Source organism: Anneissia japonica, unplaced genomic scaffold (genome assembly GCF_011630105.1).
Source record: "Anneissia japonica isolate Jap-2015-1 unplaced genomic scaffold, ASM1163010v1 scaffold287796_len146068_cov175, whole genome shotgun sequence".
Classification (NCBI taxonomy): Eukaryota; Metazoa; Echinodermata; class Crinoidea; order Comatulida; family Comatulidae; genus Anneissia; species Anneissia japonica.
Window position 1 is genome coordinate 56,438 of NW_022705151.1, and position 19,530 is coordinate 75,967.

Here is a 19,530-nt window from a genome sequence, read left to right on the forward strand (position 1 = left end):
CATGCGCATTTGCATAAATGTCTACACACACACATACACACTACACACAATAAAAAACATAGGAAATAGCAAGAGTGATTACAATAGTTCCTATTGCATTACATGCATAGGAACTAAAAAATAATAATGTCGGCGTCATTTGATGTAATTTCTAAAAATTATTAATTGACATTACTGTAGATTGATAAATCCAATGATCTACACTTTTGCCATATTTTCCCCAATATTCAAAAAATGTATATCTCATTAACTGCATTTTAATCTCATTAACAAAGTTTTCATCAACGTTTAGGAAGAAAATTAAGACGTCTGTCTTTCTACTATATTATAGGCAATCATGCATTTAATATTAATTTGTTGGTCTTTTAAATTGTATTTTTATAGCTATTGTATATAGTTACATTTCCGGAATAAATAAAAAATAATGTAAAAATTTACTATACGTGTTTGTTTGTCTTGTAAATAATCAACGTTTTATAACAGACTTTGTACAACAACATTCAACTCCCTGGTGGAAGCCTGCTAAAGTAAATTTAAGTGATGATACTTGATATTAATTAGAAAGGTAATTATTACAAAAAAATAAATATCTACTACAAATTATATTATAATAAGAAGAGTTTGGAGATGTAGTGTACCTGTAGGTAGAATTGTAAGTCTGATGGTGCTCCTCAACAGTGGGTGTTTGGTCATCGCTTTCTTCAGTGGCTGCAGCAGTGACGTTGTTGGTGGGTGGCAATAAGATAGTTGATGTAGATGATGACATGCTACATTCTGCTGATGTAGACAACGCAGTGAATGATACATCGCAATGAGAACAATAATTTTTTATAAAAATAAAACATAAAAAAACAAAAAAACATTGATTTCAAATTTACCCGCAGGCCTTGAAATTCCAACCGTGGCAGGCAGGTTTATCATGCTGTCTGGATTGTACAGCATATCAATGTCCTCCTGAAAATGGTACATGGGGATGTCATCAATATTCAAAAAACAAATTTACATGAACTAATTGGCGATTATATGCTATATAAAAAATAAAAATATTAAAAATTATTAATATTATTAATATTTAAAATATCAAAATATATTAAAAATGGGAATGTTTGAATCTGAGACAACTATACTCTATAGTTCTATAGTTGTCTCATGTTAGAATATAGGTTTGACTTCTATAGTTGTCTCAGGTTTGAAATAATAGCACTCACTGAAGTGGTAGAGAAAGTACTATCCAGTTGTGCATCATATAACACATAATTCTGAAATTAAACTAATTATTAACTAATAATTAACAAATTAATCTGATATTACAAACTGTGCCTTGTCGCACCATCTACATTTACTATCAAACGCCTTTACCCTGCTAAGTTTAAAGAAATATGTTTTTGTAATAAAAATTGCGGTTTAAATACTGTGTAAGTAGGCCTATAATACCGCAGTCAACTAGTGTTAAAAATAGCTACAAAATGAAAAAAAAAGTAAAAAAATCTATATCAAGCAGATATCCTAACACGCTCACGCTTGGAGCCTATTTTGAGATATGCCGCTGGAAGGGCCCACACTCGAGTCAGACAAACAAACGCTGCTAAGATCATAAACTCTCATTTAGATTTAAAACATTGAATAGTTTAATAAAACCTGATCAGTACACATAACAATGGAAACAAAACAACCACTGAAAATCGAATTTAAAATCATTCATACCTTAACAAAGAAGTGGTGTTGTGGGCATTGTTTACACTAAATTTTCAAAGATTATTTGTGACATTATTAACAACTCAATTTATACTTTTCATTCAAGGATCATTTTATAACATCCAACTCGGCCTGAATTACACTAACAAATGTAACCATTCTGTCCAGATTTTGTTCATTAACGAAAATTATGAATGTGGTCATAAAAATGCTGATAAATTACCTAGCCTAACAAAAACAACAACGATAATAATATGGTCGTATACCTCTCATTTGCTGGTGCAGAGTTGGCTGAGCATATTTCAATATGATTTCGAAGTTTACTCTGTTCAATAAATTTTAGACACTGGTTGCATTTCTGCTGAAGCTCGTCAACTCTAGAAGACTGAAATAATTTAACAATTCATGTGTACAGTTCCTTCTAACTGTACCATAAGAACTCATACAAACATTGTCTGATTTTTAAATTTTAAGTTAATGTATTTCAGATACCACAAATATTTTGTTCCTGTTTTCTTTGTTAAGTAAAATATTTTTGATTTTATATCAACAAAATTGTATATGTGTTATTAATTACCTTACTTGGAAAGTGCCAAAATCCAATGATGTAATTTCCAATTGGAAAGTGCCAAAATCCAATGATGTACTTTCCGATTGGATCCAATATGATTTTTTCCGATTGGAATGAATTGGCCATTTTGGTAAGGGAATGGCCGTATTTTGAGATGCTGAACGACATTTTTGGCGATAGACCCATTTCCTGTCCACCACACACAATTGACACGTCGTTGTCGGCTCTGAACACCAGTGATAGTAGTAAGTCTGTAGGCTATTTTTTCTTTGTTTTTTGTAATTTTCCCAGTTGGCCTAGGCTCTAGTTTGTAAGGTCGGGTGGGAGTTTGCCTTGCATTTTCTACCCCGGAAATACGAAACCCAAGTTATTCGGATACGGACCGTAAGGTTGTGTTAACTTTCAACGAAACCGGATAAGTCAAAAATGACATAATGCCCAGAGGGTAGGTCATTAGATCGCTCATTTACGAACCCCAATTTATTCGGATACCAACCGGAAGTTCCATCACTCGAAAGGTATGCTGGTATGGCCTTTACATGTAAACAAAACAAAACTTCACAGTCACACACGATACTACATGCTGTTCTGTAAAAGCTATCGCGATCTTTGTGAATTTGTATACTTTGCCAATTTTCTGTGTTTTTTACTTTAATATTATTATATATCACTTCAATCATATATTTATATCAATATAATTTGGTGGTGTAGTGATGTCTCCCGAGGAGTTTGCGTTGTTTGTAGTAGGAATATATTTCCTAGGCCAAACCCTGGACGCAAAAAATGCTGTGCAGCGGAGGCGAAGGAGACGCCGCAGCTCTACTCATCGGGCATTTGTTGCCGGCCTGCTTTACAGAAAAATGGCTGTTCAGTCTATTTTGACGGCATATGCTGGGACTATTGTAGAAGAAATCAACAACCGGCCAGAAAGATTACCAGCTCTACAAAGATCAGATAATTTTTGGAGTGTTGATGTGTTGCAGCGTTTCGACGACCAACAGTGGAGACAGAATTTTGAATGAGTAGAACAACATTTGAACGTCTCTGCCAGATGCTGGCACCATACCTGGTTCGTGAACGAAATTTCGAAAGAGTGTTAACGGTGGAGAAGTGCGTGGCAATAGCCATTTATAGGTTATCAACTAATTGCGATTTAAGATCGATCGGGAATGCATTTGGAGTTGCACGGTCTACAGTATGTGTCATAGTGCATTTAGTTTGCCATCATCTTTGCACACATTTTCGAGACCAATTTATTGTTTGGCCTACTGGAAATAAACTAGATGAGACTGTGAATGGTTTTCTCCGACTATATGGCTTTCCCCAGTGTGCTGGCGCAATTGATGGAAGCCACATCCAAATCCTTGCGCCTCACCAATACCACACTGACTATTCTAACCGGAAGGGGTGGCATTCAATTGTACTTCAAGCAGTTGCTGACCACAACTTGAGGTGAGTTACACAAATATAGAAGAACCTAACATATAAGCATGTAGGCCTAATGGAGAAGGCAAGACCTTTTTTATACCTTGTTTCACGAACTTATTTCATCAGTTCATCAGAGGGCAGAAAAAAAATAACAGTAATATTTTGTTTTCTTGTTTGCAAATAGTTTTTCCTAAAACATCGACACGGAGAATATAAAAATAACATTTCATTGGTAAACAGAGTGCAGAAATGAGATGGTTAAATGGTTTAAAATTATATAATTAGGAGAATTATAATTGTTATTATCTTTTGTCAGATTTACAGATGTGTTTGTTGGATGGCCTGGTCGAGCACACGATGCAAGGATTTTAAGGAATTCAGCCTAGGTGAAGCATACTCTTGTGTATTTTTTCAGCAACTTCAAAAATCCTGTGGATTTTATGAAATCATAAGAGCTTGCACTCTTTTCATTTTGATTTGATTTATTAGGTACTCGACATAACAATACAAAAGAGCACCAGGAAACAAAGACAAAAGAGCACCAGGATTACCCATTAAGCGATTAAATAAACGATAGGTGTCTAGAAAACTAAGATCTAGAAAACTAAGACCTAAGATATGTCTAGAAAATCTATTTTTATACCTTCCATGAGAAAACTAAGATCTAGAAAACTAAGACCTAAGATATCTTAGTTTTCTAGATCTAGAAAACTAAGATATCTTACTTTTCTAGATATCTTAGTTTTCTAGAAAACTAAGATATGCTGTCCTTTTCTAGATCTAGAAAACTAAGATAAATCTTACTTTTCTAGATCTAGAAAACTAAGATTTTTAATGATGGGTTGTACCATTATATCATGAGGTATTTTGATTTGAAAGCAGTAAAATAAGGTTATACCATTATCTCTAAGTGGGGTTCACTTTTTACTAAGGAATTTAAAAGTAATCTAGTCCTTGATAAATTAATTTAGTCCTTGATTTTGCTGTACAGACCATTTGGCATAATTGGTTGGATTAATTCATTAGATTGTTCTCTATGGATTGTTAAACATTCTAGATAGTCATTAGGGTTGTGTTTACGAACTTTCAACGAAACCAGATAAGTAAAAAATGACATAATGCCCAGGTGCAGGTATATCATGAACAACAACATGAGGATTACTGAAATACATTCAAAAATGGGTTCAATTAAATTTTCTAATAATTAGACTTTAAATAATTGATGGTTTATACAGTTTGCAATTGACTTGTTAAAATAGATTTCAACTGTTGAATATTTTGATAGTGAGCAAAATAAATCATTTTATTATAATATAATTATAATTATTATAATTATTTTGAGAGGAGAGAGCTTGAATGTAGATTCCTTTGTTCTTTGCTAGCCGCCGCCTCAATTAAAGGGCAATAAACTTAATTGGTGACCTTCTTTGATCTGGTAAGGCACGATGAGTTGTAATAGTTGTAATGATAAAAACAATTTTTCACGCTTAGAATGCTTGCAATCCGTAACGTAGGCCTGCCCTGTTGATCTATGTTCAGGCGATATATCGTGGATCGGTGATGGCTTCTTACAGCAAAGACAATTATTTTGTTGGCTCTGATTTAAGCGACTTAGAAGAGTATTTAGACACTGTGGACAAAATGGAAGGTGCAGAAAATAATATTGATGATGACAGTATTAGTACTTGTGGGCAAATGGGCACAATGGATATGATTTTTTGCGAGAATCCGTCATGCTCCATCAGATGGTTTCACTACAAGTGCATGGGTCTAACAAAGAAAACGATACCGAAAGGGCCGTGGCTGTGTGCTGACTGTGACAGCGGTAAGCTTAGGCTAGGCCATGCCTATTCCTAGGCCCTAGGTTCGAATTTTATTAATGTAACATGTTTGTTTCTGGAATAATTGTAGCAGGTTTTATAATTTAGCTCTGTTCATTTGCTTGAGTCATCTGCATGGCCATACTACTGTACTTAATAAGAATTAAGTAATACATGGGTATATTTGGGCCCTCCCTCGAAGGCATGATTTAAATTTATATTATACTGTATAATAAATTTGACATTTAATTTTTTTTTTTTCATAGGAAACACAGCATCTGGAAAACAAGGCAGGAAGACTGCTAAGAAAGATGTAATGAACAAGAAAAAGGAAGAAAAAACAATACATACTCCAAGTATTGAAGTGCACATCATCGTGTTGGGAATCCCAACACAATGGCGTGCATTTCAATACTTGGAGTATATGTATTATACTTTCTTATTTGTATAGTAAATGTAAACAACACGGTACTTTCCTGTGTCATTATCGGAAAAAATTCAAAACAAAGACGCTTTGCCCTTAACCAGTAGGTCATTACTATGAATGTTTACATATTATTAAATACCGCTTATGTGTAATTTTACTTTAAAATGTATGGTGTATTGTATAAAATGTAGTTTTAAAAGTGCAGTGCATAAACAATGGTCAATTTGTGGTTAACAATACTGTAGCTAGGTCCTGGCCAAGGCACTATGAAAAAATATATAGGCCTAGGCCTATTTGTTACAAGTACCGCACCTACTTTATGATAGGCCTATGTTAGACACAGATTATAGTACAGTCAATTAAAACTCAAAATAAAAGACACACCCACCTTCATAATGTGAACTAAATTTCAAATCAATGGCATATTTGTGTTGGCTACTGACACTGACTGACAGGCTAGGCCTAGGCTGCCTGTTTATTTTACTGTACATATAAAAATATTTAGTAATATTTTTTTGTTTCTTTTCTAAGGTCATGCTTAGGAGTTATCATCGAGGCAATGGCAAGCGAAAATGTCATTGAAGACAAATTAAAAGATGGAATGTCTCAAGCAAATGCTAGCAAAATGTTCCACGTGCAACGTACGCTACAGAACAAATTTAACAACAGACACATGAAAAAAGTTGGTAAACCACCAGTTATGAGTGATGATGAGGAAAGAATACTTGCCAGTACACTTGAAGAAGTGGCAAAGTGGATAGAAATGGCAGAAATGTGCCTTGTTTTAAAAACAACTTGTCTGGTGAAGGTTTCAAGGTTCATTGAATGTTTCATGAAGCGAAATGGACTGAGTAAAAGGACAGCCTGAAACATAAAGAGAGCGAGGACCAAAGTGTCCAAGGAGGATATTGAATCATACATTTTGATAATTTGCAAGACATTTTGAATGGAATTGATCCACAAAATGTTTACAATTATGATGAAACGAATGTCACAGATGACCCTGGATCAAAGAAAGTAATTGTTCTGCGAGGAATGCGGCGAGTGGAAAAGGTTCAAGAACACTCAAAAATGGCCATTTCAATTATGGCATGTGGTAATGCTGCAGGAGAACTCTTGCCTCCATTTGTGGTTTATAAAGCACAAAACTGTTATGAGAATTGGACTCAACTCGGTCCTGTTGGCACAAAATATGCTGCTACCAAGAGCGGTTGGTTTGATGGTGAAACTTTTGAACAATGGTTTCTGAATGTATTTGTGCCCCATGAAACTAAAACTCCAGGCAGCAAGTTGCTGATTGGAGACAATTTAGCATCACATTTTTGCCCTGAAGTCATTAATGCCGAAAACAAACACAACATTTATTTTACTACTTTGCTGCCAAAACTCAACCCACATGACCCAGCCACTGGATGTTGCCGTCTTCCGACCCATAAAAATAGTGTGGAAAAAAATTTTGTGTAACTGAAGGAAGCAGTCACGCCAAGGATCTATAACAAAAGAAGTGTTTCCATCTCTTTTAAACAGACTGTGGCAAGCCAATTCCCCAAATGTTACGGCAAACCTTGCTTTAGGGTTTAAAAAATGTGGCCTAGCTGCATCCATTTAATCCACAGGAGGTTTTAGGCAGTTTACCAGACAGGCAGGCACGCGAGCCAAATGAAGTTGCTTGTGACCTAGATAATTCACTAATTGAGCTCCTTAAAGAAAACCGTGGCCAAGGAAATGAAATGAAAAGAAAGCGGGTAGGAAAGTAAATGTCGCCCCAGGAGCAAAACTTAGTTTAGAAAATATCCAAAGTACAAGTAGTGATGTTCAACATGCAGTTCCCCTGGCAAATAATTCTGTAGCAAATAACAATTTGTGTACTGTGTGCCAAGTAGACATTAATATTTATAAAGGGCCAGAGTGGCTACAATGTGTCTGTTTAAGTTGGGTGTGTGGATTATGCAATGGTGCTACATACGATGCCGAGTACGCTTGCCCAAAATGTGACTGATTGAACATACATGAAATTTGAAAAAATGTACTGTAAATATGTTATTATTGTAAATACTGTAAATTATGATGCCGAGTACGCTTGCCCAAAATGTGACCGATTCAACATACATGAAGTTTTAAAAAATGTACTGTAAGTGTTATTTTGTGTTTTAAATTTTGAAAATTATTGCATTTAAATATTTTTGATAGTAGTCTGCCAAAGTTACTGTCACTCTTAGTACTGTATAAAATATTATGCCAAACCCTCACTATATTTTTTGTAAGTCAGAAGAACAGTTGCATTTCCATAATGGTGACATTCTTTTAAAATTTGGTGGGGACAATTCAATCAAGTTTGAACTTCAACTTTGCTGTTTAGCTAAACCCAATGCCCTCTACAACATCACTGTAGTCCTTGTGTTTGAAGATCCAGACCTCACAATTAACATAAAAAAGGACTGAATCTCGATGAGATTATGGACTTGGTCAATGGACATCCCCAACAACACAACAATAAGTTATAAAGTTGTATTATCCACCAGACATACAATACAGTACTGTACATGTACTGCACTACAATGGTTTAAATAGATACAACTATCTACAGTAATATTGGGATACTGTATGTATTACTATTTGAATACTGTAAAACCTTGAAAAGAGGCTTAATGTATCTCAATAAAATGAATGGTAAATAAAAATTCTTAAAAACAAAACACAAAATGTAAACAACAACATTAAGTGTTTCAAGGATTTAGATAGTAACTTTTAATAATTGTAAATAATAAATATACCATTAAATCATGAAAGTTTTTTTTATTTTGGTCTTCTGATGAGTTATTTTTATTAATTAATAATTAATTTTAAAAGTTATACAAAATATTTAGTTTGAGCTTTGGAATGTGCATATTTCTTATTTTTAAAGGAGACACTTGTGATGAATCCAGTAACAAGACCAAGAAGGATAGAACAGTGGATGCAGTGACCAAGAGCCTAAAAGAAATGCAAGAATACAATTTCAAAAGATGGAAAACAATCGATGAGAGGCAAGAAGCTGAATTGCGAAGGTCACAGGCCGCTATGGAAAGTAAGGTTGATAAAGTAGTAGCGGTCATCGACAAACAAATCGCAGAAAGGAGGGAAGAAAGAAAACAGACACAAGATTCCCAGCAACAATTTTTAGCTATACTTAGTCAGTCACTTTCTCAGCAGCAGCAACCACCCCGCCACTTCCAGTTAGGCTACCAACAACAAGAAGGCTACAGTCGTGGCATCAGTTTTAATTTTGTTTTTGTGTGTTTACAAAATCATTTTATGTTCCTAAGTCACTGCTATGTGAATCTGCTGCAAATGAAGGGTTCACTTATTTCAACAACTACTTCAATGTGCAATGAGAAAAAAATAAAGATGATACAGTGTGTGAAAAGTATTTTGATTAGAAACCAATGCTGTCAGTTAAATCTGCAGTAATATTAAGGATCTTTTATACACAAGTACATGTTCAGATTTAACTATTCAGCCTATTAATAAGTTTATAATGAATAATCAAGAACTTGTGCAGCTTAAAATGTGTTTTTTGTTATTCCATTCTATGAACAACTCGCTTGTCAATGTCAACATATTAGAGTATTGCTGTAGTTGGCAGTTCAAACTTCCTTATTTTAATTTGCATGCAATAATTATATCATTTTACATGATTACTGAATGTTTATATGTAATATTTTATTTAGTGTCATTTATTATGTACAATAGTGTCATTATACATAGAAGTTTCTGGCAATATTTCTGTGTGCAGCTGCAGTAACTTTTCTACAACTTTAGTCCAATCCATTCTAAAAAATTATGTTGCCCTGTCAAGTGTAGAGTGCGATAACATATTTGTTGTTATTGTAAAATAAATTTATAATTAATATATCAATAGCAATAGTTTCTGCAACTTAAAATGTTTTTTTTTATTCCATTCCATGAACAACTCGCTTGTCAATGCAAACATATTTAGCATTGCTGTAGTTGCAATACCTACTTTCTTTTTTATGTGCATGAAAATATATATTTTTACATGAATATTATTCAAGTAGTAAATGTTAAATTTTAGTATCGTGTAGTATGTTAAATAGTAGTGTGTTTAATTCTGGCAATATTTTTACAGTACTTGTAATGCATGTTATCAAAAAATAAATAAATGAATAAAATGAAAATTTTCAACTATTTGCGGTTCATTTCTCCTGGCAACGTCTCCTAATTTCAAGTTTTGTAGTCGAAGCTCAGATTTCTGTCAATGGTCACTAGAAAAATACTTGATATTGCATGTCTACAGTAAATTACAGTTAAACTTGCCTAATTCGATCGGATTTTACTAAATTATTGAGTTTTCTATGTAAGGTAAATTTTCCAACATAATTTTGTAATCGAGTTATGCAAGTTCAACTGTATATTTAATTTGGCAACAGAAAAAAAAAAGACTACTTTTCCAGATAAAATCAAAATTTATTATGTATATAGAAAAATACTGCAATACTGTACAACCAACACAAACTATCAGTTTAACTTAATCGGCTTTCAGCAACTCTGCTATCAAAGCACTGGGCACTTGCTCGGCTCTGGCGCCCTCTACCATTTGATTAACCCTGGCGGGTTGGCCTGATAGGCTAGACCGAACCTCGTCATCTGTCCATCTATTTGCATATGGCACATGATTACTTGTACATATGTTATGTAAAGTACAACAAGTTTGCACTACTGGATGAAGTTTGTAAATTTCGTGCTCATTGCGTTTGAACAAGATCCGCCATCTGCCCTTCAACCGCCCAAATGCATGCTCTACAATTACTCTACATTGTGACAGTTTGTAGTTAAATCGCGTCTGCTCTCGTGGCTTATTTGGCCGGTTTGGAAAGGGGCGCATCAAATTTCCAAGCAAGGGGTATGCTCCATCTCCTAAGATTAATGGTGGAATTTTCACACCATTTTCAATTTGTGCCTCCCTCCGTACACAACACATTGGCTACAGCCTCTTGATCGTTCATTCTTTGGACCTCTTAAGACTGCATATAACGAAGAGTGTACAGCCTTTATGGCAAGAAATCCTGGTAAGGTAGTTACACGACATGACTTCTCTGAGCTGTTTGGTAGAGCTTATTACCAAACAGCAACAGTAACTAATTCAGTGAACGGCTTCAGAGGGACTGGAGTCTGTCCATTTAATCAAGGAGCAGTTCCTGATGGAGCTTACGCAACGTCCAGGGCATGGGCCCTTGCTACAACCGCAAATAGATATGCTCACCCCGTAGCACCAACTAACGGTGATGGTAATGTAGCCGAAAACGCAGCCGTACGCAGTATAGCAGTTACAGCTAATGACGTTCCTGTAGCATCAACATTACCTACAGCCGATGACCCCAGTGTAGCATCAACATCTGCTACAGCTAGCAACGCCACAGTAACACCTCATTAGCCAGTGATGACCGACTAAGTAAGCTGTTAACAGTACCAACTGTTTTTGTCACGCCAATCTTGAACCCAAACAAGAAAAGCAATCAACAAAGTCTCGCGTATTAACTGAGGATGAGTTCCTTGTAGAATTAAAAGAGAACAAGAAAAGGAAGCGATGGAAAAACAAATGCGAAAAAATGAGCGGAAAAGGAAAGCAGATGAAAAACAAAGACTCATTGAAGAGAAACAAATGCAGAAAGCAGAGAAACAAATGCAGAAACAGAGAAAGCAAAAAAGAGTAAAAGAAAGACCAACAGACCTGTATCTCCTGTAAGCGATGATGATGATTATGATGATGATAGTGATGATTATACATGCGCGAAATGTAATATGCCATATTTCGAAGACGAATCATGGACAGCTTGTAGATCTTGTAATACATGGTTCCGTGATGATTGCACATCATGGAGGGGGGAAATGTATAAATTTATTTGTACAGACTGTGTTTCTAAATATGGGTATGATTTTGAATGAGCAAAGACTGTATGCTGTCAAGATATTACCCTTGTAACGCGCCTATAGAAGTAGGCCTAACCATTATTAAAGGAGATATATTAATTTTTTGTGTATCTATACATTAAAATTATAATAATATTGGCTCATGTAAAGTAAAATTCATGTTTTACTTCTGTTTAATGTTTTTAAAATGAATAAACATCAATATTTTTACATAATTTATTGTTTTTTGATTATTTTATGTGTTGGACCATTTAGGCGCGATCGCCAAATTATTCAGGACGGCAGAAACGCGTCTAGGTCAACACACTATATCAAACGCGTCTGAGAAATTGACCTATCTAATTACCTCTCTTTATGAATATTAAAATGCTACATGCTTCAATTACGACTCGCGTCTGGACGCCGGTGAAACGTTTGGACGCTTGTTAATCGTTTGGATGATTATCTATTGCCTTGTCTAGCGCGGTCGGCTGGCCTACTGAGTGCGAATAAATTAATTATATTCGACAAATATGGCTTCTATTATTTCTTATATATACACGTGGCTTATATGAAGCTCTAATGTGTTGTAGGTTCATCTATTATATAGACATACCAGTTTTATAATATTTGTAACGTTATCACCCATGCTCTTCTGTGATCCCTATTTCTTCTGTTGTGTATTTAAAAAAATACAAACAATTAAAAATTAATACAGGTACCTGCATATTTTACAAATATTATTATTACGAATTCTATTTCCCTTGTTATAACTATTATGGGTGTGTAATATTTTGTATACCAAAATAAATACAAAATTATTAGGCCTTACACATTTTTTACGTTTCTGAATTTATTTGCCCGCATGTTTTATATTGCTTTACTCCCTTTTTTTGTTGACACCATACACATTTATCTGAAACTTCGGGGGAAAGGCATGGGAAAGCCCTCAAAACGTGTTAATGTTTGAATAAATGATATATACGGTGCTTTTGTATGCCTACATTATGTTTTTGCAAACCAGTTCCCACGGCCGATCGCATCACGACAACGTGCCTGGGAGGTTCATGGCGTACGCGCTGATATTCATAACAAGTTCCATTGGAATACGTTTTGTACGCCGCTCTGCAGACAAAACTAGGTCGGTCGGGATTGAGATGCTAAACAAAGCGCCGACGTTTCCATTGCTAATTAATTTGTGTTATCGTTTTTGTTGTAGGTTGCAGTAGCAGCGCCAGGCCACATGCATGATTATTTTCACTTTATTCTTGTTGTCGACCGAAAAAATACTACAGTTGTTTGGATGCATGGCACTGAGTTGCATTACGTATTTCACCCGATCGCTGTAGAAATGACCATATGTGTGATGTGTGCACACTTACCAAATGTCGGATGTTTCTCTTTCAATCCGTCAACTTTTCCAGCAGATGTTCACGAAGGTGCTTTAGGCCAGTTCCACAGAGCCCTGTCGTGGTTTGCCTTCGACGGTGTCCTTCGAACCCGTTATTTTCTACAAAATTTTTCGCAACATCTACAATTTGTGGAAACTCAGATACAACTGATGGTCTACCAGCGGCTCGAGATGATACAGGTTTTGGTTTCTTTTTGCGCAAGTAACTACCTGAAGCCAATTTGGACGTGAAGTCAGGTTGCAGCATTTCAAAATAATCTTAATGGTAAGTCAACTCTCGGAAGAATGTTGTTTAGAGGTACAAATTCGTGGTTTATAAAAACTGTAGGTGGATGTCACCAAAAAAAAGTTTGGATTTTGATTGGTTTAACCACACAACCTTTTAGAAGGCCATAAGAAGTTAAAAATTAATATTTGTGTACCGTCCGCTAATTGCCTTTAAATATAAAAGCGCTTTTTTCATTATTTTACGGCGTTCTTTCACCCAGTGGGCCTATAGAAATGCCAATCCTTTTGTGCATCGGTAGGCGAGTGGGGCGTTTAGCTGAAAGCCCTGCAACAATGGGAACTGATGCTAAAATTAAACAAAGGGAAAATGATCAAGGCGGCATCCAGTTATATAAACTGGTTCAAAATTAAACATCCATCATATCCCAGATCGTTTTGCTACTGGAAGCACTAGTCTATTTTGATTTCGAAGAAAGTACTGCCGTAGTTAAATCGAAGAAACTGCATGGTGATGTTGTGATTGATAACATAGTTGATATTGTTTGTGATGGGAAGAAGTTGAAGTGCCGCATCTTGGGTCTGTCTGATGATCCTGCTGAGTTGATCGCATTGGATGAACAGTTTTGGAAGAATGGTGGACTTGGTAAGATTTTTTTTTTCTTTTATTAAAATCTATTTTCAATTTACTATACAGACCTATATTAAAATATTTGTTATTACTTTTAATTCTGTTATCGATAATGCTGTTAGTTACTGTTTTGTATGTAGAGAGATCTTTTTTCATTATTTCACTATATTTGCATACCATTTATGATGCTGTTTTTTGCTGTTATTAAAGTATTTATTATTATTATTATTATTATTATTATTATTTTTTTTTTTTTTTTTTTTTTTTTTTATTACTAGACCTATATTCAAATCAATAATTATTTATGTTTATTTTGAAACAGATGGTAAATCAGACACATCAGAATTGCAATCTACCGAGAAGCTTGTAGACCAAACAGGTGACATGGAAGATGACGTTGATGAACCACCACAGCCACCTCTAAAGAGACCCAGAAAAGGAGCGGAAAATATCCAGACTTCCAACCCTGATGACAGCATCCAAGAATTTGTTGATCAACCATTGGCACTCTGCTGGACAACACAGCGGTTTATCGTAAGTTTACTTTTAAGTTGTATTAAAATCTACACAAGCATTGCCTTTCATTTGTGAGCTGTCGTGGCAAAATGAGTCTTACTCATAATACTGTACAAAAGATGCAAAATATTCGTATATTATTATTATTATTATTAATATTATTATTATTATTATTATTATTATTATTATTATTATTATTATTACAGTAATTTGTATGTTTATTACTATTGTTATTAATTTGTATATTATTATTATTATTATTATTACAGTAAATCGTATGTTTATTTATAAATTTATTATCAATATTATTATCATTTTATCGTGTATTTATCATGTATATTATATCTCATTTTATCTTATTAACAGCTCGTAGTGACTGCAAATGCAATCAACTAGAGGATATTGTAGCCAGACAACAGAAGTTTTGCGAGGAGCTAATTGCAAGGCAGGAAACTATGTACATGGAGATGATAGCCAGACAAGAAAATTTGTGGGAGGGAATGCTAAGCAGGCAACAACTGTTGGAGGAAAAAGTAGAGCAATTATTGGCAAGGTCAACTACACAGTCAGCCGCACCACAACCGCCAGCGCCGAAACCAGTATCGTCGCTGCTTCTTGCACCAACACCGAAGCTAGTACCGAATGCAAGTGGCATTGTAATGATCGGGGGTATGTGTCCCCTTAGCGACGGGCGATACCGTCGGTCGTTGGCCGGCAGTACGACTGCGACGTCATTTATTAGGCAGTTGGTTGACTGCATGTTCAGTGCAGACGAACTTAGCCGATGCAATTTAAACGGCACAGCCGTTGTAGTGCAGGGGGATAAGATAGAGCAGTTGAGAATTTTGCATTTACAACCAGTCTATTTATAGTGCCGGGTCAGTTACTAAAAATAGACAGTTGAGAATTTTGCATTCACAACCAGTCTATTTATAGTGCCGGGTCAGTTACTAAAAATAGACAGTTGAGAATTTTGCATTCACAACCAGTCTATTGATAGTCAAGGGAGGTCATATACTAAAAATAGAGTGTTGAACTGTGTGAAAATTCTTAGAGAGCCAAAAAACGGAGACCAGAGTGAAAAAAATCTCAGGCAAGAAGATGTAAGTAGGCCTACTGTGTTAACGATGTTCTTTAAATTTGCAGCAAATGGTGTGGTCTAAATATTTCCGATATAGTTGTATGACCAGGCTTAATGATTTTACCGGCCTTTGCGGTAGATTTAAACTTGTATGCAAGACGTTCGCAAAGCGGGTAAACACTTGTATGCAAGACGTTCGCAAAGCGGGTGAACATTTGGACGCCAAGAGAGCGTCTAGACGCGTTTGACGATGCATGCACTCGGCCGTATTAAAAGTGGAGGAGCAAAGCCCAAACGGAATATGGCGTCCAAACGGTGCCCTATCCAAATGGTGTTTTCAGACGCGTTTTTGGTAGAACAATAGAAAACACGTCTGGACGCAGATTTGTCGTTTGGAATAATTTGGCGATCACGCCTAAGCAAACCGTGGATCTGCAAAGGCAATTAAGTTATGAAAAAAAGAGGACAGAACAAATGGTTAAAAAAAACCATGTACGATAAGGTACTCAAAGAAAATGAGGAGTTGAAAAAGAATAAACAGTTTAAAGAACAAGAGAACACTATATTAGTTGAATGGAGAAGTTGAATGAAGCCTTGATGCAGCACACACGCGAGTGGGATTGTAAACAAGGCAGTGCATACAGTCATCAAACAAGGGAGCTTGTCTTTAATATGCTAGATTTAGGAGTCCCAACCAAGCACATAGAACAGCTCATTATAAAATGTGGTAGTGCATTTCAACAAAATGTAAGCAATGCCCCAAAAAGAAGCTCGGTGGAAAATATGGCCCGAGAGCTAGGAGCTGTATCAGACTACCAGTCTGCGAAATTTATGTTGGAAGCCAATCAGTTGTCCATCGGATTTGATGCTACAACGCAGGAGGGGACCCACGTGAACGGAGTCTATGTTTCCTCAGATACAGACAGCAAAGCAGTATACATTCCATAAATTATCGTCTATAGTCACGAAACAAGGAAAAGTACAGGAGGAGTTGACCAGAAAACGGCAGAGAAAATGGATAGAAAATCTGTGTCGGTCCGACATCAAGGAGTCGAGCTACCCAAACATTCGCGTGTGTAGCGATGACTTCGTGAGCGGTAAGTGCGGAACTAGGGGCCTAGGCCTAGCCTTATCACAATTTTGTTTGTGTTGAATGATCACATTAGTCTTGTGAACATAACGTTTGATACTTTTCTTGACTTTTGTTGTTAATTTAATCGTACCACTCCAAAGTAAAACACACGAGCTAGGGCCTCGTCTAGGCTAGGCTAACCTGAACTACACCAGTAATCTAGGCTAGGCCTAGTTCTATTCATTATTATTAGTCCTATGGGTCATTAAGCCTGGATTTTCCTAGGCCTACGCCTATACTAACATGTATTACTGTTAGTAAAAGTATTTTTTTTTGTTTTTGTAATAGGAAAACCGTCATATATTTATGACGAAACAAACATAGATTGGGCTCCAACACTCAAGATGGGACATGAAAATATCTCAGAAACATCCATCAAGCTCTCTATTGAGCGCAGCAAACGTTTAAGGGACCGAAAATCCAGAGGACGGTGTATAAGTGCAGCTAGTGGTGTCGGTGATGGTGAAATAATTGATGATGCATTTCCTGGTGCTGGTAAGTCATTACATAATTGTGAAATATTCCAACAATGAATGGCTTACACAAACATCACAGACAACACCATATGCAATTCATGACAGTGATGATATGTATGGGTTATTCTCCTAATAAATCCAGTATTTCAGTTAAAAACTGGTGGTTATTTTTAATAATTTTATGTTCTATAATTTATGATTAATGTTGTATTCATTTTAATATATTTTTTTTAAAATAGAAACTGACAGTAGTATGGAAACTTTTGAAACTGACTCAGCAACAGGAACCATGAACCAAGAGTGCCAGACAGAATTGTCAGTAGCTGAAATCAGCACACTTCAGAACAACCTACAAAAAGCTCAGGATGAAATCTACAGTCTTCGCAAGAAAGTTGCAGATTTGACCTTAAATGTGGACTTGTTCAAAAACGACAGTAACAAAGTGCGGTATTTCACAGGTCTTCCTGATTTTAATATCCTGATGGCTGTATACAACTTTGTAGCTCCAAGTGTTGCAAGAACACATAACAATGTTTTAACAAAATTTCAGGAGCTATTGATCGTGCTAATGTGCTTGAGATTGAATGCCTCATTCCAGGACTTGGCATACAGATTTTCGATATCTGTATCTACTACGAGCCGCATTTTTTATCGTTGGCTGCCAGTTATGGATGTTAGGTTATCTCATTTGATTCATTGGCCTGAAAGGGAGTGCCTGCAAAAACTATGCCAATTTCCTTTAGACAGTCATTTGGTAAGAAAGTGGCTGTAATTATAGATTGTTTTGAAGTTTTTATTGACAGGCCATCCACTTTATCAGCTCGCGCTATGACCTGGTCTAGTTACAAGCACCATAATACAGTTAAGTTTCTCATTGGTATCACTCCACAGGGTGTTATTTCATTTATATCGAATTCATGGGGCGGCCGTGTTAGTGATAAACATATTACTGAGAATTGTTCTCTCCTGAATAACCTGCTCCCTGGTGATCTAGTGCTAGCAGACAGGGGCTTTGATATTGCAGACAGTGTTGGTTTTGTTTGTGCCAAGCTAGCTATACCAGCATTTACTCGAGGCAAAAGCCAACTCTCTGCTTTAGAAGTAGAGGAAACTAGGAAAATTGCTAATGTCCGAATTCATGTAGAGAGAGTGATTGGACTTGTTCGTAGGAAATATAGGATTTTCCAAGCAACGTTGCCCATCGAAACTGTTATATGTAGGGAGGGACAAGATGATCCTGCTATAGATAAGATTGCCAGAATATGTTGTGCATTGAGAAATTTGTCTGAATCACTTGTGCCATTTGAGTAATGTACCACCCACCTGCATATGAATTTACAATCTACATTTAGATGACTGGGTACTGCAATTAATGAACCAGACCGCTGCAATTTCTGCTTAACACCAGTACAGTATTGTAAATATGCTATTGGCTGTAATGCCACAAAGTGATTTTGTAAATAAATATAGTACTAAGTGTTTAAAGAAATTGAGATTTCTGTTACTTGTGTGTGAACAGCAAATTGCACATAGCTGCTAAAAACCAATAAAAAACACATTACCTATGCTGCAATATTATTAATATGAACATGACTACATAGTAAGCATGGTTACCAAACTGCTGAAATCTCATATTTATTCGGTAAAGCTGTATTGCAAATATCATTGCATCTTAACCCTGTTCGTACCAAGGGCGGTGATTTCCGCCCAAACTCCCTAGGGAGCGTCTGCGAAGGGCGGAAATTTTCACCGCGGAAAAAGTTAAAAAACCCGAAAAATACCTTCTGTTTACAACACGAACTTTACTATTTCTAGTAACTGCAAGCCTTTCATTGTTCTTGGCTTGGGTCAAGAGGTCATAGTTCTTGCTGATTATCGTATAAACTCGATTTGTGCTAACTAAAAATTCTCTACAATTATCGTTTGAAAATCATAACTAATATTTTGACATCGCGATTTGGAAATGGCCGCCATTCAACACTACACAGCCGAAGAAGCGCTGGACTTAGTTTTTGACGCAGAAAGCGACGTCGAAGAAGAGAATTTAATCCACAATTTTACACAACCTGATGATGAAGATGATATGTCGGATAGACAGGGAAACAGCAGCGACGACGACATGGATGAAGATATTGCTGGGCCTAGGCCTAGGCAAAGAGTAGCCAATACATTTGAATGGAAGGATCGTGCCTACGAATATGCTTGGT

General features: G+C 35.9%; 3 protein-coding genes across 3 annotated transcripts in view; 2 read left to right on the plus strand and 1 right to left on the minus strand.

Annotated features, from left to right (window-relative positions):
* LOC117105384 overlaps positions 1 to 1,232 on the minus strand; it is a 4,275-nt gene extending 3,043 nt beyond the window's left edge. Inside the window, exons 1-3 of the mRNA XM_033246512.1 lie at positions 1,209 to 1,232; positions 879 to 954; positions 639 to 777 (exon numbers count right to left, since the gene is read on the minus strand). Coding sequence (XP_033102403.1) covers positions 639 to 777; positions 879 to 942 — 203 coding nt within the window. The 5' untranslated portion in view covers positions 943 to 954; positions 1,209 to 1,232. The remainder of the gene's footprint in view (positions 1 to 638; positions 778 to 878; positions 955 to 1,208) is intronic.
* Positions 1,233 to 2,784: 1,552 nt separating this feature from the next.
* On the plus strand, positions 2,785 to 4,080 carry LOC117105385 (protein ANTAGONIST OF LIKE HETEROCHROMATIN PROTEIN 1-like). Its single transcript, XM_033246513.1, has 2 exons — positions 2,785 to 3,718; positions 4,011 to 4,080. Exons 1-2 carry the CDS (start codon positions 3,285 to 3,287, stop codon positions 4,078 to 4,080), a joined length of 504 nt encoding a protein of 167 aa, XP_033102404.1. The 5' UTR covers positions 2,785 to 3,284.
* Positions 4,081 to 14,966: 10,886 nt separating this feature from the next.
* LOC117105386 lies at positions 14,967 to 18,846 on the plus strand. Its single transcript, XM_033246514.1, has 4 exons — positions 14,967 to 15,303; positions 16,678 to 16,812; positions 17,136 to 17,342; positions 17,563 to 18,846. The coding sequence occupies exons 1-4, from the start codon at positions 14,967 to 14,969 to the stop codon at positions 18,093 to 18,095; spliced, it is 1,212 nt and encodes a 403-aa protein (XP_033102405.1). The 3' UTR covers positions 18,096 to 18,846.
* The last annotated feature ends 684 nt before the right edge of the window (positions 18,847 to 19,530 follow it).